At 47.3% G+C, this 23,474-nt stretch overlaps 1 protein-coding gene across 1 annotated transcript; it reads right to left on the bottom strand.

Moving 5' to 3' along the window:
* Positions 1 to 13,884: 13,884 nt before the first annotated feature.
* Positions 13,885 to 23,461, bottom strand: NPC2 (NPC intracellular cholesterol transporter 2). Its single transcript, XM_059055938.2, has 4 exons — positions 23,081 to 23,461; positions 19,734 to 19,841; positions 17,935 to 18,107; positions 13,885 to 14,621 (listed from the first exon to the last, which is right to left on the bottom strand). The coding sequence occupies exons 1-4, from the start codon at positions 23,160 to 23,162 to the stop codon at positions 14,535 to 14,537; spliced, it is 450 nt and encodes a 149-aa protein (XP_058911921.1). The 5' UTR covers positions 23,163 to 23,461; the 3' UTR covers positions 13,885 to 14,534.
* Between the last annotated feature and the right edge of the window lie 13 nt (positions 23,462 to 23,474).

Raw genomic sequence — 23,474 nt, 5'->3', positions numbered from 1 at the left:
CCTGCTGAGCAAGTGTGATGCTTGCTAGCATCCACTGGCCCATTACTAGGGAGCAGCAAAGAGAAGTACGTGGCCCCAAGATGGGGAGAGGAAATCCAGATGGGTGGGGTCTGATGGTGACCTCATCCTCCAGAAAGTTCTGGAGATGACATCCAGGTCCTGCCAGCCAGCAGAATCCCCCAGGAGGTAAGCCTTGAGGGCTCCAGGCAGAACACCTGACCTCCCCTGGGCCTCACCTCCCAGTTTCCCCTGGCCATACCACAACCTGCGAACATCAGCATGAGGGCAGAGCAGATCTGTAGAAATGGGGTCTTCACTGGCTTTGCGAATAATCAAAGCCCAGGGTCAGCCAAACAGTGGATGCGAAAGAAAGAAAGCCAGGAGAATATATCTGAGGTCCAGGGAAGGCTGGCAGCTGGAGTGAGGTGTCAGACGGAGGCTCTGCCGGCCCCGCCCAGGGCTGTGTCCACGGCGGGAGGAAGACCAGCAGTGGTTGTTACCAGTCTCGTGGGAATGGGCCACTACCAGAAATGCAGTCGCCTGCTCAGAGGAGGTCTCCTAGCTCGGCCTAGCTCCCCTTCCCCACTGGGCCAGCCAGGTCTGTCGCTGCTGACTTAAAACGTTGCCCTCAATTTTATCTTTAGCTCTGGCTGCTGGGAGCCTGAGTGACAGGCAGGCTGGGGGCTTGTGCCGGGGTGGGAAACATTTGCAGCTACCTGGTTTGCTGAGGCGGCACGATTGCAAGGAGCAGGGCCTGTGTGGTGTTCATTGCTGCGTCTGTGGCTGGCACGGCGGTAGGCACAGAGCTCCCCCAATACTGCTTGAATGGCTGGGTGGATGCAGCCAAGCACGGATGGAGCAGAGGGCCCCAGAGGAGGGGATGAGAGCAGGGCCATCTGGTCCACAGACCAAGTCACAGACCCGGAAGGAACTCCGTGGGGTCTTGGGCGAGTGACTTCCCCTCCTGGCCTCAGTTTCTTCATTTGTAAAAGGGGACTAGATAAGCAGTTTTCAGACCACCTCCGTGGACCACTGCCACTACATCCACCTCCGCCTCTAATCCCCCACCCCACCTCCATAAACAAGGTGCTGCTGCTGCTGGGCGCTTGAGTTGGAAGGAAGGGAAATGACGGACTACAATACTCTCCTACCTCTTCTGTCGGGATTGAGTCACTTTTACCAATTCTGAATATTGAGCTTCCTGGAAAGAATTCTTTTATTTTTATTTATTTAATTTTTAAATAATTACTTAAACCATCCACAGTAGTGGATGTTTTGGTTTGGGAAGCAGAGACTGGTATTTTTTTTTTTTTTTTTTAACATAAATTTATTTATTTATTTATTTTTGGTTGTGGGGTCTTCGTTGCTGCGTGCAGGCTTTTCTCTAGTTGCGGTGAGCGGGGGCTACTCTTTTTTTTTTTTTTGCGGTACGCGGGCCTCTCACTGTTGTGGCCTCTCCTGTTGTGGAGCACAGGCTCCGGAAGCACAGGCTCAGCGGCCGTGGCTCACGGGCCCAGCCGCTCCACAGCATGTGGGATCCTCCCGGACCGGGGCACGAACCCATGTCCCCCGCATCAGCAGGCAGACTCTCAACCACTGCGCCCGGGGCTACTCTTCATTGCGGTGCGCAGGCTTCTCATTGCGGTGGCTTCTCTTGTTGCAGAGCATGGGCTCTAGGCGCACTGGCTTCAGTAGTTGTGGCTCGCGGGCTCTAGAGTGCAGGCTCAGTATTTGTGGCGCACAGGTTTAGTTGCTCTGCAGCATGTGGGATCTTTCCGGACCAGGGCTCGAACCCATGTCCCCTGCATTAGCAGGCAGATTCTTAACCGCTGCGCCACCAGGGAAGTCCAAGAATTCTCTTAGACAAAGGGCAGCTCAGTTCCCCAAACACATCCAGACTTGAAGAGCCAGAATGAAATTGCCTCTTGGAGCAGGTGGCAAGAATAGCCCCTCCACTGTCTCTCTTCAGGACTGATAGGAAAACCCCTTATCTGAGCAATAAAAAAAGTGAAGTGCCCAAGAAAGGATGAGGAGGGGCCAAGGAGAGACCCTTGCAGGGCAGTAGGAGGGTGTATTGGAAGGGACTGACCCGGAGTTGATCCAAACCCACAGCTAGACCTCGAGGAGAAGCAAGCCTCCGTGGAGATGGCAAGGAGACTTGAGGCAGCAAGAGTTCTGAGGAGAGAGCCAGAAGAGGGACTTGAAGCCAGGATCCAGCCACCCCCGACTGTCCTGAGGTGGGAAGACTTGGCAGACCCTTGAGGGCCCAAGAGGCGGATCCAGCAGCCTGGTGTGCTGGGACCTGGATGCCAGGTTGGGTCCTGACCCCGTGGATCTCAGGGAACAAGGTTACCGGCAAGGCAGGAAGGCCTGCGGGGAAAGGGAAGCCCGGCCCAGGGAACTCCCCGCCTTTCCTCTTGGTCTGCCTTACGAAAGGAACCAGTTGTGACTGGGACCTCGGGCAAGTTATTTTAATCATATGTGCCTCCATTTCTTCCCTTGTTATAAGGAGATGACCTCTGACCCTGCCTATATCACAGAGGTATTCTGATCAAAACAGATTATAGATGTGAAAGTCTTTCTTACTACATACTGAAACTGCTTTACAGGTATTACTCAATGGCCAGAGGGCTGGGGTCTAGCTGGCCAGGACTCTGTTTCTTCCAGGCTCTTCTTCCTCCGGACTCTGTTTCTTCCAGGCTCTTCTTCCTCCTGTTCTTATAAACTTGCTCCAGTGAAGCCCAGGGCCTACTTCTCTTTCTCCTTTGAACTTCCTTCCACCTTCCTCCTCAAAGGCATTCTCCTGCCATCCCCTTTCTTTCCCCAGCCCTTACCCTGGTCCAGCCTCTGATGCTGAGCTCCCAATAAGGCAAAGTTCCTGTTTGGACCCCTTGCTCCAACATCCCAATTCCAGCTCATCCCACACACTCGGCTGGCCTCATTATCCCCTCCCCCTGCTTGGAAACCTACTGTATGTTCAGTGTGCAACCCACACTGAGCCCCAGTTACTCATCGAGCGAGTCACCTGGGCCACTCACTTCTTACTGACCCGACCCCACCCGCGCCAAACACGACCTGACATGGCCCCCTGCAGGCACTCAGCTTCCTACTTCCTCTTGCTCCAAACCATATCCTCAACCACCATCTGAAAGGCCCTTCCCTTTCTTTCTGCTAAATCAAGAAAATACCCCTTGAATAAGTGGTCGAACCTCTCCTCCCCTCCAGGAAACCTTTCCCGAATAAGCTCACTGAAATCTTGCCTTTCCGTCACTTGAATACTTTCCAGAATAGAACAGGATTGGCATCTCTGTAGCGTGTGTACCTGTGAGGTATGTGTCTGTGGGTTCTGCTAAGTCCTGTGGCAGTCATCTTTCCCAAAGTCACCACACCCATTTGTTCCCCATGGTGGGATTGGTACAGATGGCCCACCAACTGGTAAGACTCATTATGTAGACTCAAGATGACCAGGCCAGGTCTGATGTTGGGGAAGATGGCAGGACAGCATAACGTGCAGAGGCCACAGTGACCTTTATGACAATGAGACTTCCCAGAGCCTTTTCCTTTTTTTTTTGATGTGGACCATTTTTAAAGTCTTTATTGAGGCTTCCCTGATGGCGCAGTGGTTAAGAATCTGCCTGGCAATGCAGGGGACATGGGTTTGATCCCTAGTCTGGGAAGATCCCACGTGTCGTGGAGCAACTAAGTCCATGCACCACAGATACTGAGCCTGTGCTCTAGAGCCCGTGAGCCACAACTACTGAGCCTGCTGCGCACCTAGAGCCTGTGCTCCGCAACAAGAGAAGCCACCGCAACGAGAAGCCCTCGCTTCTCGTTGAAGAGTAGCCCCAGCTCGCCGCAACTAGAGAAAGCCCCCGCACAGCAACGAAGACCCAACACAGCCAAAAATAAATAAAATAAAATAATTTAAATAAATAAAGTCTTTATTGAATTTGTTACCATATTTCTTCTGCTTTATGTTTTGGTTTTTCGGCCCTGAGGCATGTGGGATCTTAGCTCCCTGACCAGGGATTGAACCTGCACTCCCTGCGTTGGAAGGCGAAGTCTTAACCACTGGCCCACCAGGGAAGTCCCAGCCTTTTCCCTAAGACATGGCCACAGGCTGTCCTCCTCTAATGCCACCTGAAGCACTCATCACCTGTGGCAGGAACTGCAGGGGAGGCACAGACATTGTCACCCATCCCCAGGACGGCAGGCTGGTTTGTTTTGGTTGCCTGTACATTGTTAAAGGGTAAAGGCTCATGGGCTGCTTATGTGCACACGTCAGGCTCAGCACACAGTCCTGGCCTATTTTGTGGTTTTATATCCAGAGATGCCAAGGACAGTCCGTGTTTGCTGCTCAGGCTGGTGATTTAACCCAGAATACCCTTTAGGTGCTTTCCAACCCTGCAGTCTTCTTTTGTATTGTTAGGGCTGGAAAATGAAAAGCTCTCTCTGCCAGCAATTAATTTACCAAAATAAACAAATATTCAGCTTTTCGTGACAAAGACAGTCCCTGAATGGCAATCTTAGGGCTGCCAGATTGCAATTTCAAGTGGGTGCAGCTTGCACGGTTACAATTTACAGGTGATTTATCGGTGAGGTTATGAGAAAAGGAGAAAATGCAGTCAGGAAGGAGAGGAGAAAAGTGTCGCTCATCTCTTGCCCTCGTCCCCAACTTCACTGGCAACAAGTCTCATGTCCTTGACTCTAGCTTTCCGTTTTTATTTTTTTTTTAAGAACTGCAGATGATGCGTGTTTTTCCATTCTGTTCTATTTGGCTTATCTCCAACCCTCTCCCGACAAGGGTGCAGCCTGGCGACCTGCTTTCAAACCCCATCACTGGCTGCGGGCACCTCCCCTGCATTCACCATCCAAGACCTTCAGCTTGCTACATTTTATGGGAGGGTCTGGTCCCTTCATCAGAGAGCTGCTTCTGGGGGTAGCTGATTTGAATCACTCTGGAAACAGTATCCAGACTGCAGAGTTGCAAACTCCCTTGCCTTCCCTGAACGCTGAATGAACAGGGACGGGGATGCATTGCATTGGAAAGGGAGGTGGCAGCCGTGGATTTGAGATACAGAGTTGCTGAGAAGCTGGGAAGAATTTGCTCAGGTAGGCAGAGTTGGGTGTCTGGGGGTGGATGCTCTCAGTGGCACCAGCCAGGGACCATTAGAGATTACGCTGGGGGAGTTAAAAGCAATGATTTAGGGCTTCCCTGGTGGCGCAGTGGGTGAGAGTCCGCCTGCCGATGCAGGCGACGCGGGTTCGTGCCTCCGTCCGGGAAGATCCCACATGCCGCGGAGCGGCTGGGCCCGTGAGCCACGGCCGCTGAGCCTGCGCGTCCGGAGCCTGTGCTCCGCAACGGGAGGGGTCACAACAGTGAGAGGCCCGCATACCGCAAAAAAAAAAAAAAAAAAAAAAAAAAAAAGCAATGATTTAAGTCTGAGAACATTGTCTCCTTCATCTCAGAGCCTGCTGAGAATCAATCCCAGTAATCAGCACCCGCATCCCCACTGCTGCTCGCCAAGGCTCAGCTCACTCGTAAGGACCCACCAGGCTTCCTCACACACCTACTCTACCAACTTCCTGCTTCCTACCACCTACCTCTGAGAACTCTGCTCTTCGTGGCTTTGCAATCTGGATGGTTATCTTTGCCAAGATTCTATCGACTCTGATCCTGGAGATTCCCTGGGCCAGATTGTGGACAACTATTTATTGTGCATGGTTTTCAGGGGCTTTGTGTGAAAAACAGACACAGCCCTGACTTCAAAAAGCTCACAGCTCCTCCTGGAGTCAAGGAAAACACAGAAAACCAAGGAAACAGGCAGAGAAACTAGAGAATAATTTCCTTATAGGCAATGGCAGGAAGTTGAGTCCTCTTCAAACTTTTCTGCTTGCATCTCACTCTTGCTTCCTCTCCATTGTCTCCCACACAATTCCATCCTGGAATAGTTTGGACACAACACCCCATGGAGCCTCTTTATTTAGCTCCTCTCCAGAGAGACACAGAAGTGACCCCAACTCTCTCTGGAGGAGTGGGTAGGCAGAGCAACCTTGATAATAAAATCCAGTGAACAATTTACTGACCGGACTAACAGTGAGTGGTTTGCTGTGGATTCCGTTCAACACTTCGTGCACAACTACTGTCGTGTTAGGTCTTCGAGGGAGGGGTGAGCAGCACAAAAATGAACAAGAAAAATCTTGCCTCAAAAGAGCGTATTCTTCATGCATATCTAATATTTGCTTTATAAAACTTCAATCATACAGAATCCTTTGGAATATAGTACTTTGAGGTATTAATGCTTTTCAGACTCTTTCACTGATCTACCACTGAAGTCACAGCATCAATGTCTTTGAAATCTTGTGTTTTTATCATCATATGAAATTTATACTCCACTTGATATCAGTACTGGTTTTACTATAAAATGATCTTCCTCCCCCTCAATCCCACACTCCACAAAGTCTAGTTATAACCAACACAGTAGGAGAACGGGACACTTATCCTGTCTTTTGGACCCCGGCACATTATCTTACACCCAAGGAACACAAGTACCCTGTGAGAAAATCAGGGTAGTAGCTCAATACCTACCTATTGATTCTCCCTCTTTCCCAACCCTCCTCCTAGGTCTGACCTTGCCAGGGGGCTCCAAACTTTCTATTTTTCCTACCTTGGCCCTCCACTCCTACAAGCCAGGAGCCCCCTAGTTCTGGGACATCTCGCCCCTGGTTTACCTTCTTTTTGTGCCTCTCTTAGAGGAGGTTCCCTGTTCAGTTCTGGTCCTTGGTTTTATGTTTGGGATTGTTTTTGGTTTTGGACACGCAGCCATTTAGGCCCAAGGCAAATAGTGGCAAAAAAGTCATTAATCATTCCATTAATTAATTCTTTTAAAAAATATTTATTGGCCACCTGCTCCTCAGACTGAGCTGTGCTAGGCACTGTGCATACAGTGATGAGTGATGAGCAAAATAGAAATGTTTTCTCTCCTGATGATGGTTACAAGTTATTTAGAGAAATGACATCAATCAAATAATCCTACCAGCATGCAACTTTGAACCGTGCCTGGAAGGGAGGAACTAGGGTGCTATGAGAACGTAGAGCAAAGTATGGACTTGCTCTGATCTGGGGGAGGTGGTCAGGGAAGGCTTCCAGGAGGAAGAGGTATTTCAGCAGAAATGTGGAGGATGACTAAGAGTTAACTAAATGAATGTTAACTAAGTGAGGGGGAACATTCCAGGCAGAGGGAACAGCATGTGTAAGTGTCCCGTGGCTGGGGGAGGGGAGCACAGCCAACTTGAGGAACTGAAAGACCAGTGTGGCTGGAGCATAGACAGAGAAAGGAGAAGTGGGTCAGATGGGGGCCAGAAGCCTAAAATCCAAATTGATAACTTTAGCTGGAGATACACATATGTGTACTAGGTACATAGGACATAACCAAGTATGCTTACTTAGTTCCAGAGTAAACGGAGGAGAAGGTACTTTAAGTGAAAACAAATTAACCAAGACGAGAAGTTCAGGAGAAGGTAAATTCACTACAATAAATATTCCAAAAAACCTCAGAAGACAAAGAGCAGGGACATGTTTGTTGAATGACGGAAGGAAGGATAAATGACGGATGAATAAAGATCTAGTACCATGTTAGACATCTCCCTTTGCAGCCATGCTCCCAGCAGAAGACTGACCTGGCTCTGCCTCTTCCAGGCCAAATCGCCCTCAGTGCTCTTCCCTCTGGATGCCATGGCCTTCTGTACATGTGACTGTCACAGCATTGTCCCATTGTATCACCCTGATGGGTTGCCACTTGCCTCTACCGCTAGACTCTGAGCTCCTTGAAGGCAGGGACCTTGCCCTACTCAGTTTTTTCATCCCTAGGGCCCAGCAGAGTGCCTGGCACACAATAGGTGCTCAGTAAGCGTTGGTTGAAGTAATGCACAGTGTCCTGCCCACATAAATTCTGCAAGGGAATGAGGATGACGGAAATGAGCAGTTGCCTTAGCTGCATATACCCTCAGGACTAACAGCAAACATTTCAGAAGAGTCAGCTGCCTTAGACATCCGTTTTGTGGTGAAATCTTAAACTTGCTCTTAGAGTGATCAAATCCAGGACGTTGTTTTTCTTGTGGGTTTTTCTGTGGGTATGTCCAGCTCATCAAGTCATCAGTAACTAAGCAGGAAAATCTACAAGGTGAATTGCCAGTCCTCTCCACTAGCCTATGATATCAATATTCTGAGTCTGAGTAGCCTTTGTATTTCCAAGCTATGTGTGCACATCCATCGTTTCCTTTTGTCCATACAACACCTCTGTGACGTATTTAACTAAAAGAGGTTAAATGATTCATCCAAAGATCCTATGGCAAATCGGTCCAGCCCAGAGTCTTTTCTCTAATATCCATTCTGCTGCCTTACTCCCTACCCCAGCGCTTTCCTTTATCCACCTTGAAAGGAGATGGTTTTCAGCAGCCACACTCTTGGAGATGCTCTGGATAGCTCGATGGGCCTTGTTCCTGCTGAGCCGGGCACTGGCAAGCTCTGGAGGGAAGCCGAAAGGCCGCAGAGATTCAGCGTACCAGAGAGGGGATAGAGTTGGATAAGCCAGATCCACTTTCTCTCGAACTCTCAGAGGCAACCTGATACAACATGCAGCTACAGAGCTGGCCTCGTGACCCAGACAGGAGCAGCCAAGAGCAGCCGGGAGGCTGGGAGAACAGAACTGAAGACAGACAGCTGCCAGGAAGGGAGGGGGAGACATTTCCTCCTGAGCCCAAGGCCAGGGAGCCTGCAGGCTGGAGACAAGCTAGTGTTGTCAATGAGCCCCGGACACAGATGACAACTGACTTCTACAAGATGGGAGCCCGAGTCCTGCTCTAGAGCTACCCACCCAGGATAGGGCACTACCATGCCCGTCTTTCTGAGAATGAAACCAAATCAACTGTTACTCTTCCCAGCCCTTTGGAGACCGAGGCTACTGTAGGGTTAAATGGTCAGATTCAAAACTTAAAGAATCATGACATTTTTTTTCCACATTAAAAAAATTTGCTAAATGGGAATTCCCTGGGGGTCCAGTGGTTAGGACTTGGCATTTTCACAGTGCTGATCCGGGTTCAACCCCAGATCGGGGAACTAAGATCCCGCAAGACCTGTGGAGCGGCAAAAAAAGAAAAAACGAAAGAAAAAAAATTGCTAAATAATTGCTGAGTGCTGGGTTTTAGGCATTTACTTAGAGAGGAAAGGGCAGTCTCTATTCTCAAGATGTTTACAGTCTAGTAGGAGGGTAAGCTGACACAATAATTACAAATTACACATGAAAAAGAATGTGGTTAAGTGTCTTAAAGAGAGGATTAGAATCTGCCTTAATGAAGGCAAACCACAGGGAGGCCACCAGGAGGCCACTGGTCTTGAATGGCACCTGAAATGAAGTCTAGAAGACAAATTCATGGCAAATGCCTGTGATTCTAGGCCACTGAGCAGTTTCCATGGATGCAACCTTCTTTTCTTATCTAGAAGGATAATAATAATCAGGTACTTATTAACGTCAAGCATTGAGCCGAATGCTTTGCATACACCACCTCGGGTCATCATTAGAACCACCCCCAGGTGGACACTCTTATCCTCCTGTTTTTCAGCTGAGGAAATTGAAGCCTTAAGCGTAAGTTAAATAACTCATCCAAAGTCAATCAGCTGGGGAAAGAGTTGGAGCTGGGATAGAAACCCAGTATGTACTTAAAAATTTAAACAGTATAGAAATGTCAACAACTACTGTGTTCTCAAAGTGAAAACCTCCCGAAGAGCCTGGGGAAATGCTCAATGGTCCTATGGAGTGGTTCAGATTGCAGTTGGCATCTCTCTCTGGTGCCAGGCTCCTAGACTCTAAATCTTCCCAGGAGGGGCCAAGACCAGCACCTGCAGGCAGGAGAAGGCGAGATGAGGAGAGAAGATCAAGACCACCCATCTCAGAAATCTGGGGGGCTTCCCTGGTGGCGCAGTGGTTGAGAGTCCGCCTGCCGATGCAGGGGACACGGGTTCGTGCCCCGGTCCGGGAGGATCCCACATGCCGCGGAGCGGTTGGGCCCGTGAGCCATGGCCGCTGGGCCTGTGCGTCCGGAGCCTGTGCTCCGAAACGGGAGAGGCCGCAGCAGAGAGAGGCCCGTGTACGCGTACCGGGGGGAAAAAAAAAAAAAGAAATCTGGAGAAGCGGGTGAAAGTCCCCAGGGACAAACCTATCTGAGATGGTCTCTAAATCAAATATCTTGGCCTTACTCTCTGTCCTAAGCCCCTCTGGACTCTGGGAAGTGTCCTTGCTCTCACAGGTGTGACTAGTCTGCATCCGCTTGCCCGTGGTGCTTGAGCTTCCCTTCATTGTCTTGATGAATCATAAGCTGTTAGTTCTGACAGAGACATTAGAGATTATCTAGCCCAATCCCTTCCATTTTTATATTACACATTGACAGTAATTCATGGCAGAGCCACTAGGATGTTTTGTCTTTGTTTCAGTAAAAGGTCAGCTTACCACTAAACACTGATGTAAGCTATTTCCCTTGATTGCAAAACCCAGAAAAGAATCTCCTAACTGTTGTGCGCATCCATTGAGAACCTCTGCAAAACCCCATCTTTAATATTTTGCTCCACCTGCAGTACCCCTTTTTTTGTGGTAGAGGCCTGTGAGTGGGTAGGGGAGAGCAGAGCAATTCATTTCTCTAACACTGAGAACAGGAGCCCTTCTGCTTCCTCACCTGACATCTTCCAACTCCCAGCGTCTCTGCCATGTTCAAGGCCAGCAGTCATCCATTTTGTCTGCCAGGCTCCTTATCAGCTTAACCCACCGGCAAGCAGAGCTAAGCTCATCCTCTCACCGCTGGCTGCTTATCTGGGACACACGACGTGTGGAGAAGAGCCTGCCAGGCAGAGAGGAGCCACGACTTTTCCTCTCAGAGCCCCAGCAGATGAGGGGAGCAGCGCTGATGCGCTAGGTCTGCCCCAGGGTCTCCTGCCTTTCCTCTATTTGGGACAGTAAACATCTGCACTCTCTGGCATCACGGGGCAAGGAGCCGAGAACAGGCAGGGAATGCCTGCAGCAAGTGGGAGACACCACTGCTCCTCTTCCACCCCAGTCACTAAGGAGCTGGCCATGTGCGCTCGCCACTTTGCCACCTTCTCCAAGGACCCTCAAGCCACCTCTGTAGCCCATCTCCTGGGCCCCATCCACCACCCTCCCCTCCACTTCTTTTTAGAAACCAAATCCCTGGTTTGGAGAGCATGGTAGGTTCCCATAGCGATGGGCCTTTTAGCTGTTTCCATGGCAACCAACACCCAGACCATTTAGTTGCTAGTCAACTGACAGCTGTAACTGAATAGGATTCAGTTTAGAATCTGAGGGATAGGCCAGGGGATTCTCTTCATAGAAGGAAACACAACAACCCAAAATGACTCAACTCTTCTAATGACTTTTTTAGGCAACATCTGTGGAGATCCTGTGCCACTTTCTAACGCAGGTCACACAAGACTGCATCTCCCATTCCCAACACACACACACACACACCCTCACCCTCCTCAGCTGAGTATCTCAGGCCTTTAAATCCCCCAGCTTCTATTTCCTGATCTGTCTCTTTCCCAAGGGCCCCTGGGAAAAAACTTGTTCAAGGTAACTATCACCTTGGCGACATTTTTCACACATAACCCTTTCCTCCGTGTCAATGCTCTCCCTATGTACCATGACCCTGTCCTCACAACAACCCAGTCATTTAAGCAATATTTGCTTTTTGGATTGTCTGATGTAAATGGCTAATCCCAGATCACCTTCCCTTAGCCTGGACCCCACCTATGTCAAGCCACTTTCCTATGTCCGTGGGTGTTCTTAGAGAACAGACTGTTTTATCAACCTTCGCAAAGCATAATTAAGATCAATCTGTTGCTTTTAAAAAGTCAACTAAAATTTCAAACCAAACATAGGGGATTAGAAATTACTCCATGCTCATTTCTTTTCATTAGCCTACAGATTTGACTAAATGCCAGCCCTCCCATCTAACGCTCTCCCAAACTGGGGATACTGGGTATTGGATTCTCTTTATTTTGTAAACAGGGGTCTGCATCATGTTTTTTTTTAACCACTGGAGTCTGGGGTTTCTCTACTCTGGAACTCATGCGAGAGAGGAGCTGTCTAAGCCTCTGTGGCTTGCATAGTGGGCTAGAAAAGCATGAGAGCGTCACAGGAAAGAGCATGACCTTTTCGAGGGGGCTGCCCGCAAACCCTCTGTACAGAAGACAGACCTTTCAAACTAATCCCCCCATGGGAGCCCTACCCAGCTCACTGCTGCAGGCCCCGTGTAGCCTTACAATGGCTGGTAAACGGTTCTAAGCTGTTGCATGACGCTTCTGCTCTAAGGGTATACACTAGTGGGACTGCTTTTTTTCTCCTCCTTCAACATATGAGGGCAGAAGTACAAAATGCAGAGCAGGCAGTTGTTAGCCTCAAAGGAGCTCAATGACATGAGAGTCTTCTGGGATTAGGGAGAGAGCAGACGCATATGAGAACGGAAGTTTTCCAGGCACATGAGAAAGTTCCTGTGCATAGAGGATTGCCTCATTTTTGAGGTGACGTATCATCAGACATCAGATTGAACCTTCTGATTTTCCTGCTATACCTAGATGAGGGACAATGTCTGTCTCCTGGAATGCAGCTAACATTTACTGATTATGTACTATGTGCCAGGGGTCATTCTAAATGCTTCACATGCATCGCTTCATTTAATCCTCACAGCTCTACTGTTATTATCTCTAGTTAACAGATAAGGAAACTGACACACAGAAAAGTTAAGGGATTTAAAGATCATACTGGTTATCCTACTGATTGGTGAAGCCAGGATCCAACTACCGGCAGTCTGAAGCCAGAAACCATAGCAGTTAATCACCTTTGGAATCCATATAAGTTTGATATATCCAGGGTTCAGCATGCAGAGACAAAGTGGGCTGTCCCTCTAGACACAATGTGATAAGATACACAAAACATCTTAGCTAGAGTACAGTGGTTGAATGACTCCAGGAATTAACTAGGAAATCTTGGCCGTTGATAACATTATTCCCAATCTATTGCTGTCCCCTGGTGGTTTTCCTGGAAAACTCACAAGCCAAAGAAATCCAAGAAATCTAGTGAAATCAGTAGGATGAAAAGAACTGGACCAAATGACTTATTTGCTGCATAAGCACCCCAGCCTAAAAGAGATGACCTTCCACATTACCCAACTCCTTTGTGAATAGGGCTGTAATCTCTGTGACAGCTGAAACCTGACTGATAGTACATTGATTCAAAACAGCAAAATATATGCCCCATGATTATACTTGTACTTCAAGAGCAGGACACTCCAAGATTTAAATAATCTAGCCATTACTTCCTGAAACTTCACATTTCATGTTTAAGCTTCTAGGCTTTCTTCAAGGCAGGAGGTTCCCAAAGATTGCTGTGCTTATGCCAACGTGTAACTTCCTGCTCCCCACCTCAACCCCAAATTCAGTTCCCCTGACCTTGCAGATGTTGTTATTCAACTAGCTGATGTTTGCTTTCACCATTTCTTTCAAGCACACTTGGTGGTATAAGACTGTGCAAAGTGAAGCAGACAAGGTCATTTTGTGTAAGATAGAGAGGTGAGGCCTAACTGTGTGAAAGGGAGAAGTGGCAGTTTCTGAAAGTCATGTCTTTACAGTACTGCACTCTGGGACCACGGGACCAGGTGTCCATCTACCATGGATCTGGGGAAACACACTCTGTGAAAGAAGCAGGTGTCCACAGCCCAAATGCAGAAGAAAAGATTGACGAGTTTTTATTTATTCAAAGGGACATTTCCAGGTGCATAAAGAAGCCACAAGTAGGTGTTTTAAAAAAAAAATCAAACATCTGCTAATCAAGTGATGCATTTAATGAAAACCAACTAAGATAGTAAAGGGGACGTGAGCTAACTGCAGAGAATTTCTGTCATAGAATACCTCCCCTCCACTACCACGCTGGACACCACTGCAGAGAAAGTCATGGCCGGTGAAGCAGCGGAGCTGGAGGTGAGGAAGCTCATTGGCCACATGCACTGAACTCAACGAGGCACATGGAGATGAGGAACTTGCAGATATAATATCCCACCTAGATGGATGTGGTTTGGAACAAGGGCTGGTAACCCTAGGGCAAGTTATCCAATATCCCCCAAGCAGCCTCAATTGGATCATGTCTGGTTAGACCCTCCTTATTCCAAAAGCAAAAACCAAACCAAACCAAACAAACAAACAAAAAACTCCCCCTGAAGACAATTAAATCAATCCCTATAGTCTCACTTTCTCTTCCTTCCTTCAACCCTTTTACAAAGGATAATACAGGGGTGGCAGTTCTGAGCTCTCAGGAAATAGGGTCTTAGATGCTTTTGGAGGTTGAGAGGCTAGAACGGCAGTCTAGAAATTCCTTTCATCTTATGGCACTGATTTAGTTTAGACTTGATTTCTCCTTCTCTCCCTCCACCCGTGCTCTCTCACCCCCAGACGGACATATTGGCATCAAATAGCTCTAGCTTTCAATCTGTACTGGGATTTGCCAGCAGAAGAGACGTTGGTCGTTGTCATCCTTAAGTTCCCACTCCACCACCAGTTTTATCTGGAGAAAGAGAAAAAGAATTGGGAAAAATGAAACGAGAACCTCACCTCAACCCAGAATGGGTTTAACTATGAATCCTAAATGTAAATTGTAACAAACTGCCTAATTCCTCATCCTTTTCTTCTTAAGTCATGCCATGATGAAGGTTGCTTGGGATGTGGGCACAGCCTGTGTCCTTAAGCTTAGAAGGGCAAACCAAGTTACACCTAGGATTTGGTGTAAGCAGTGCCACATCCTAGTCTAGTTAGCTTCTCAAATACAATTTCTAAAGCATTTTTTTCCCTTTGAGATCAATGGTACATAAATGAAGCCAGGACTTCCCTGGTGGCACAGTGGTTAAGAATCCGCCTGCCAGGGCTTCCCTGGTGGCGCAGTGGTTGAGAGTCTGCCTGCTGATGCAGGGGACACGGGTTCGTGCCCCGGTCCGGGAAGATCCCACATGCTGCGGAGCGGCTAGGCCCGTGAGCCATGGCCGCTGAGCCTGCGCGTCCGGAGCCCGTGCTCCGCAACGGGAGAGGCCACAACAGTGAGAGGCCTGCGTACCGCAAAAAAAAAGAATCCGCCTGCCAACGCAGGGGACACAGGTTTGAGCCCTGGTCAGGGAAGATCCCACGTGCCGCAGAGCAACTAAGCCCGTGTGTCACAACTACTGAGCCTGAGCTCTAGAGCCCGTGAGCCACAACTACTGAACCCTGCGTGCCTAGAGCCCATGCTTCACAACAAGAGACGCTACCGCAATGAGAAGCCCATGCACCGCAACGAGGAGTAGCCCCTGCTCGCTGCAACTAGAGAAAGCCCGTGCGCAGCAACGAAGACCCAATGCAGCCAAAATAAATAAATGAATGAATTAATTAATTAAAAAAAAAAAAGCCATCCATGAAAAATAATTTTACATTTAAACAATTTCACATGCATTTTGACAACCTGATCCAGCTTTTCCCAACTCTAACTATGAAGTATGAAGAGTAAAAAGTTAGATTCCTAGGTCTCAGGAAACTTACTTGTTAGCTGGAAAAGGAAATGTCAAAGCACAAAGGATGTGCAAAGAAGTTTAGGGTTGTATGAATACTTTCAAGGACAATGACCTTTGTGGCAATACAGTTTTGATTAACGCCCTTAAACTGTTTTCTTTTTTCTTCAATAATATACCCCTTTAGAGATCTCTGCCTTGACTTGTCACACTCATACTATGAGCTGTCTCTTCTAATTCTTTTTTTTTTTTTTTTTTTTTTTTCTTTTCTTTTCTTTGCGGTACGCAGGCTTCTCACTGTTGTGGCCTCTCCCGCTGCGGAGCACAGGCTCCAGATGCGCAGGCTCAGCGGCCATGGCTCACGGGCCCAGCCGCTCCGCGGCACGTGGGATCCTCCCGGATCGGGGCACGAACCCGTGTCCCCTGCATCGGCAGGCGGACTCTCAACCACTGCGCCACCAGGGAAGCCCTCTTCTAATTCTTAATAAATAACTGGCACTTTGCCAGTCCTTTCTTAAACTTACTTGCTTTTAGTTACAACCTCTCTTTTGTACTCAAAATGTTTCTTCAGAATGCAACATTTGAGTGACAGTGATACCCAGCTTCTTGAAACTTGTTTGATAAACTTTTCAAGACTAGTACACAGTAACTACTGTTTCACTTAGTGCACACATTAACATAGTTTAAGCTGGTTTTCAAATGAAATGTCACTTAAGCTGCGTGGCATGGCAAAACCAACAAAAACAACAGCCAACAAACAAAAAAACAAATGAAATGTCACTTAACAATAGCTACCATATATTAAGTGCCTACTCAGTATCAGGCCCTAACTAGACACTCTAAGTTACTGAGGCTCGGATATGCCCATGATTACATGGCTGCTCTGCAAATTAATCTACAAATCTCTTCCCGACCTTTAGGGTCTCTGGTACCTCTTAAGCACAGACTCCCTATATTTGGGTCTTTTTAGAATGTCCTTTAATTACTTGCTGTTTCTAGGAAATAAATGGCCAGATTGCTCCTGGTTCTACTTGATCTCCTTTTAAGAAATACAGCTCTAGGGACTTCCCTGGTGGCAAAGTGGTTGAGAGTCCGCCTGCCAATGCAGGGGATGCAGGTTTGAGCCCTGGTCCGGGAAGATCCCACATGCCGTGGAGCGGCTGGGCCCGGGCACCACAACTACTGAGTCCACGTGCCACAGCTGCTGAGGCCCGCGTGCCTAGAGCCTGTGCTCTGCAACGGGAGAGGCCACTGCAGTGAGAAGCTGCACACCTTAACGAAGAGCAGCCCCCTCTCGCCACAAGTGGAGAGGGCCCGCACACAGCAACAAAAAAAACCCAACGCAGCCAAAAATTAAATTTAAAAAAAAAAAAAAGAAATACAGCTCTTTTCTTCATGGAAAAAAAGTAATCCCTTTACTTCCTCCATTCTTATCAAGACTCATATTGTTAACACAGGCTCATTCCAGCAAGCTCTATCTCACAAGTGTTTGGTAGAAAAAGAAGTAGGTACAGCAGGGCGAGTCAGAGGTGAAGGTTGGGGGTAGTGGTGGTGGCAGAGGAGAGAAAGCAGAGGAAAAAGCCACCACTCTGCTACGGACATAATAAATTACTGCTTTCTTGTTAAGAGGTTAATGAAGAAACCAGGTTTTTCTGACGACAATGCTCTACTTGAAATCTTGAACGATTTGGTACCTAGCTAAAATCTTGTAACATTGCACAGGTTTTGGAATCATGAGACCTGGGTCTCAATCTAGGCTGTAATTCTTGGCAGGATGGACTCTGTTCATATTGCACAGCATTGGAGGCTAACATCTCTTCATCTGTAAAATGGGGATAGTATCACCTCTACATAGGTGGTCACAAGAATCCAGTGACATACTGTGTATAAAAAAGGCATCGTGGGCTTCCCTGGTGGCGCAGTGGTTGAGAATCCGCCTGCCGATGCAGGGGACGGGTTGCAGGGGACACGGGTTCGTGCCCTGGTCTGGGAAGATCCCACATGCCACGGAGCGGCTGGGCCCGTGAGCCATGGCCGCTGAGCCTGTGCTCCGCAACGGGAGAGGCCACAACAGTGAGAGGCCCGCGTATCACAAAAAAAAAAAAAAAAAAAGGCATCGTTAGGCCCAGGCTGACCATTAAGCAAGAGACAAAGAACAACAAAGGGACACAGTGAAAACTCTCCACCCCAGCTCAAGATTCCTACACTCCTTTCTCCCAGGTGTCCAATGCTTCCTCAAAGAGATGAAGGATTCCTATTCTAATCTTTTCTTCCTGCCCCCTCTCCTCAGATTTCCAATCTAGTCACAGGACCTTCGGTGTCCTCAACTACAATGTCACTTACAGAGGGGTATTCACTCTTCACGGGTAGTTTATTCAGGTAGCTATAGGTCTTGTCTTTTTCAATGGGGCAGCTGATTCCACTCTTACAACCATCAGGCTCAGGAATAGGAAAGGGAATTGCAACGCCCATCACAATGCCATGCACCACGGCTTTGCTACTTTGAGACTGAGTGCCTAAGAGAAAAAAAAAAAAAAAGAGAATAAGATGGTGAAGGAAACAGCCTATTTCCAAACTCTAAATAAAAAATTCAGACATATTCTCAAGCAATGGCATTGCTGTGATAGCAAACCAAATTCTGTACCTCTTAATTCCTAGGGTCTATTTCTCTTTGGAGTTATACTTAGTACCTCCATGAATGCTATACAGCAAGTATTCACTCTGAAACTTGAAAAATTACTTAATTATACAAAAAAAAAAAAAAAAAAAAAAGCAGTCAGTGGGAGCTGTTTACTTTGCTGTTGACCCCACCTTGCTCTTCACTGCCTTCATAGTTTCTCAGGAGAATCAGAGTTACCTGGATGGATAAATAACTTTATCGAACAAGCTAACTGATTTTTGGTGGTAAACTTTCTGTTTACTATTTATATCAGATTCTGTCAAAGTGTATTGTGTATCTTAAAGAGTTTGGGGAGACTGGTCTCTGAATTCCCAAATACCCTGTACAAAGGATTCCGATAGAAATTAAGAATAAAATGGAAGACAATATGGAAAGAGGGAACAGGAGTCTCCATAGAAATGCCACGGGCTGTAACAGCAGTGAAAGCAGTAACCTTTTAGAAACTGGGTAAAAGAAAGAGGAACGTTTCTTGCTAACCTCTACCCTCCATATTGCAAGTCGGGCAGGAGGAATAAATATACTAAAATTAGGGCAACTGAGTTATGCACTGTTAGGTTCTTCTGGAGATCCAGAGCATTGGCTCTGTTTCTTTCTTTCTGTCTGGGTTGGGAATTACTTTTGTTTAGAAGGTACTTTTTTGGTTTGGAACAATAGAGGGGACAGGGCATTGTCCAGGAGAGAGAACAACTCTAGGACTTAGAGCTGTCTTTAGGCTTACAAACAAGAGATGATAGAAATCTCAAAGTTCCTAATTAGTCTGTCTAGTCTAGTTCCATAGGATAGAAAATGAGGGAAAGACTCAAGGTAGATGCTCTTTCTAGAAACAGAGATTTTCACATTGTCTAGATTCCTGGGAATCTGAAGGAAATGAATGTGGTACCAGAAAGAAACAAGTTCCAATAACATGTCTTCAAGTTGAAGAAGAAAGCTTCTTGATTGTTTCTTGGGTCACCAGTGAGTTCCCCAAACCTTACAGAGGCTAAATATTAATTGTTCCCATATTTTCAGGCAGAATATAGACTTAACAGCTGGAAGATATATTGCTTGAAATAACACTTTGGAGGCGTTCCAGAGTCTACAGGGTTGGGGTCTGTACTAACACTCTGCAGTCAGTAGCTAAACAGAGTTGACACGCCCACGAAATCCACTGTGCAATATGGACCAAGATAGGGCACGGAGAAGCCAAGCTGTCTTCTTTGACCTGTGAAAACATGGAAATCCCCCTGTTTGCTTGAAGGGAGTCTGGCAGCTATGGATTCTGAGAAACAGGCATATGGGAACCCAGTAATGAGAAGGGAGCATAGTGTAAGAGCATAGTGAATCCAAGCCTTGCCCATTGAGAGGGAGGTCACAGAATTCCTGACTGCAATTCCCCTCCCTCATATCCCCACACTTATTCCAATACTTGAGACTGATGTTAGGCTTTAAGATGAATTTGAAGGTAAGAGACACTTTTACTCACTACTGGTGAACGTGACATTGACACTGTAAGACTGTCCTTTGTGCAGCTGGCAGGGTTGGGTGGAGCATGGGTTCACATTCACTTCCTTTATAACTCCGACCCCAGAACCTGCAAAAGAAGAAAAATTTATTGAAATGGGTGGGAAAACAAACCACCTAGGCTGTCTCTTACCTAACGGGAAGGTGCTCTGCCTTCCCAACAGGGGTGAGTTCTTTCTCCGACCATCCGTGGTCCCCGGGAAACTGTTCACATTTGACAGGTGAAAGGGAATTAAAGAAATTATTGAGTATACCTAGTCAGTTCCCCTGCTCTGTATCCTGGGAGGGCTATTCCAGGGAAAGTCATTCCCACCCTTCCTTCCCTCCTGACACAGGATGTTAAAGCAGCACACAGGGCATAAGCGACGGCTCAGGTTGCACGGCTACTGTCTCCATTTGGAATCTTGAGACTGGCTGCTCCCGAACTGCCCTTCCCTACCATCTTTCAATCCTGTCCTGGGAGCTCTCCAAATCAGTGGTCTCTGAGCTTTGTATACTCCTACCGATGAGAACAATTTTAAGCATGCATCTGTAGTACACTCTACTCTGGAACCTGTGTTCTTCAAAGTAAGTGTCTTGGAGGAAGGGTGTGTGTCCTTTTTTTTTTTTTTTTTTCAGTCTAAACAAGGACAAAAATACCTTGACCAAAAAAGGTTAAGTACAAATCTTTAAGAATCTCCTTACTTCATCCAGGCCCCTGAAACCAGACAGCTGAATGGGAGAGAATGCAAGTAAACAACAGGGTAAGGTTAAGCTCTGCCACTTATATACCACTGCTGACAGCTAGACTCTGGGATCCGACATTTACCTGGCTTTGAAATCCCACTGGCTCCATTACTTACTATGGAACCTTAAGGCAAGATACTTAGCCTCTCTGGGGGCTAATAATGGTACCTACCTCATAGGGTAGGTGAGCTAATACACATATAGCTCTGAAATAAGTGCTTGGAATATAGTAATGCTATATAGGTATTCACTATTACTATCATATTGGGATTTAGTCCATGAATTCAATCTAGAGTAGCTGCTCCTGCGTGGGTTAGCAAGTTTCCCTTTCATACAAAGGGTGAGCCTCTCACCTCAAATTTACTTGGTGGGTAGAAATTATGGATCTAGACAATAGAATGGACTCTGTCTCAAAAGTAGAACGCATGAAGACAGAAAGGAAATGTCAGGTTGAGAGCACATTATCTGCCTGCTCTTGGGTGGAAGAGTTGCATCGTATTGACTAACACTGCTTCAGCTAGGCCTATAAATCATACTTAGCAGTTCCCTATCACCAACTTGCTTCTCCATCATGGCAAAGTTCTCAAACAATAAATACAAGATTCTCTTTTTTAAGCACTCTCTTCCACTCTGTCCTATCGTCTATGGCCAGGAAAAAATATATCCGGAATTTTAGTCAACAACTAATCAGTGCTTATGCTGAAGTTTTCAACTTCTAGTTTCTTTCAAGGCTGGGTCACATGATCTAGTAGGAACTGAGCAGAGGGCAGTACTTGTAGCTCCTTCATCCAGTTTTATTTTTGCTGACAAGACGTTCCTGGATTTCCAGTGTCAATAGAGCAAACTTCTCAGTTCTAACCTGCAAAAATTGCAAAACTAGTTCGCTTGGCCCCATTTCTCACTTGAGGAAATACCACTTCAGGGAAAGGGGGCATAGAGTGGGACTCAAAAAACCTTTTGATGTGGGCACTGAAGTTTTTACACTGTATTTCCCAATTCAAAAGTAAATTGAAAGTCTGTAACTGAAACTCTCCTTCCCTTAAGAGGTTTTTGCCATAGGTCTAACACCTGCTTTTTTCACATGAGCAGAACAATGTCAGGATTTAGTTTCCTTAGTTGTTTTTCTTTTTTTAATTTTTAATTTTTTTGGCCGCTCCACGTGGTTTGCAGGATCTTAGTTTCCTGACCAGGGATCAAACCCCCTGCCCCCTGCAGTGTAAGCCTGGAGCCCTAACCACTGGACTGACAGGTGAGTCCCCCCCCACCTTCCCCCCCCCACCTTTTTTTTAGTGTTAATGTTACTGTTGAAACCCAAAGTGACTCACAAACACCCACTAGTTTCCTACTGCTTACTAGGAACCTGGTTCCTAACTGCTGTAAGCACTTGGGCAAGTACCTTAATGTGCCTGTTTCCTCATCTGTAAAATAGATTGTGAGAGTTGAGTGACAATAAAGTTAACAGTGTCTTCATCCAAATGTTGGCCACTAAGTTTAATGGAGGGAAAGGCAGTAATTTGAGGTGATAATAGGATCTTTCAAATGCCAGTCTCCCTAGTTCAGTGGAACAGCATTTGTTAAGTATAAATAGACCAGCAATTTTTATTCCTTAATCATTCCTGTCTCCTAGCCCCCAACTTTGCTTTTGCCTCAACATGAATTTTGGAGAAACAGTGGAAAGAGTATTTCTTCCCTCATTTACTTTTCCAACAAATATTTATTAAGCAGTTACTATTACCTGGGCACTGGATATGAAGCAGCAAATTTATTCTGGTTACCATTCTGCTGTGTGACTGGGTAAGTAACCTAACATCTCTGGAATTCAGTGATTGACTATAGGATCTCCAAGTTTCCTTCCAGCTCATAAATTTTATAATATCAGTTTCATGCCTCTTTCATTTATTATTACACCTCTCCACTTCGGAAAAGTTCTGCTCAAACAATTTGATAGGCTTGACTGAAGGAACTCACAATTTCTACCCCCTGTTGTGTTTCTCAACAAAGATTCCAACCACAGCTGAATGAGAGGGTTATGCATCACAAGCTGTGACCAGAAACATGAGTTTTATAAATAGGAGGGGAAAACTGGTAAGAATCACAAAATTCCATAGCCCAAAGGACGCCCTAACGGAATAACTCATGAAAAGGAGAACTGACTTTCCACTTGTCAGCAAAAGGGAAATTCAAAAAAGCAAAAGGAGTGGAGAGGCAGAGGACATCCAAGACACAAGGCATAAATAAAAAGCAGTTTTGCGCCGCACCCCTTACGCCCAACGGTGCACATGGATCTTCGGTCGTTTGCCCTACAATCTTTAGGAAACTTCAGCAAAAGGCCCACCTCCAGGAATGTGCTGGGATCCCAAACACGCGTTCCAAGGAAGAAGAAAAGTTGTGAGTGGTCTGGTTTCATCCAGGCCAGCACCCTCTCCCCTACCCCAACCCACTCCAGCCCACTCCACGAGGGATCCGAGGCTGAGCCTGGCGGCCCGGAGGATCCACCCAACCTAGCTCGGAGATCTTAGCACCGGGTTCTGTCGGGGTCTCCCGCAGAGGGTGCGGGAACCTCAGGCTGGCCCCAGGGCTCACCGCAGTCCTTGAAATGCACCGGCTCGGCCAGGGCGGAGGCGCTGAGTGCCAGGAACAGGAACGCGGCGCCCAAGAAACGCATGGCAGCTAAGAGTGCAAGCTCAAGGAAAGAAGAACCAGATTCCGCGGTCACAAGATAAACCTTCAGGGGCGGGCCGGGGGAGGAGCCCAGTCAGGCGACCGGTCACCAGCAACCAGGTCCGAGGCCTGCCCACGCCCCGCCCCCGGCTCCAGGGAGCCAGACACAGGGTCCCAGACATTCGCAAACCCCGCCCATCCGGTCCGCTCCGCTGCCGGGCCAGCTGGCTTCCACCTCCCTCTGGCCCGGCTCCTCTCTCCAATGCTCCGTCCGGACTTTGTGGGTGCGTCCCACAAATGCTTCCGCAATGGGAGC

This window comes from Kogia breviceps, chromosome 3 (genome assembly GCF_026419965.1).
Source record: "Kogia breviceps isolate mKogBre1 chromosome 3, mKogBre1 haplotype 1, whole genome shotgun sequence".
Lineage (NCBI taxonomy): Eukaryota > Metazoa > Chordata > Mammalia > Artiodactyla > Physeteridae > Kogia > Kogia breviceps.
Note: the sequence above shows the minus strand (reverse complement) of the source record. Positions and strands in the feature narration are given on the sequence as shown.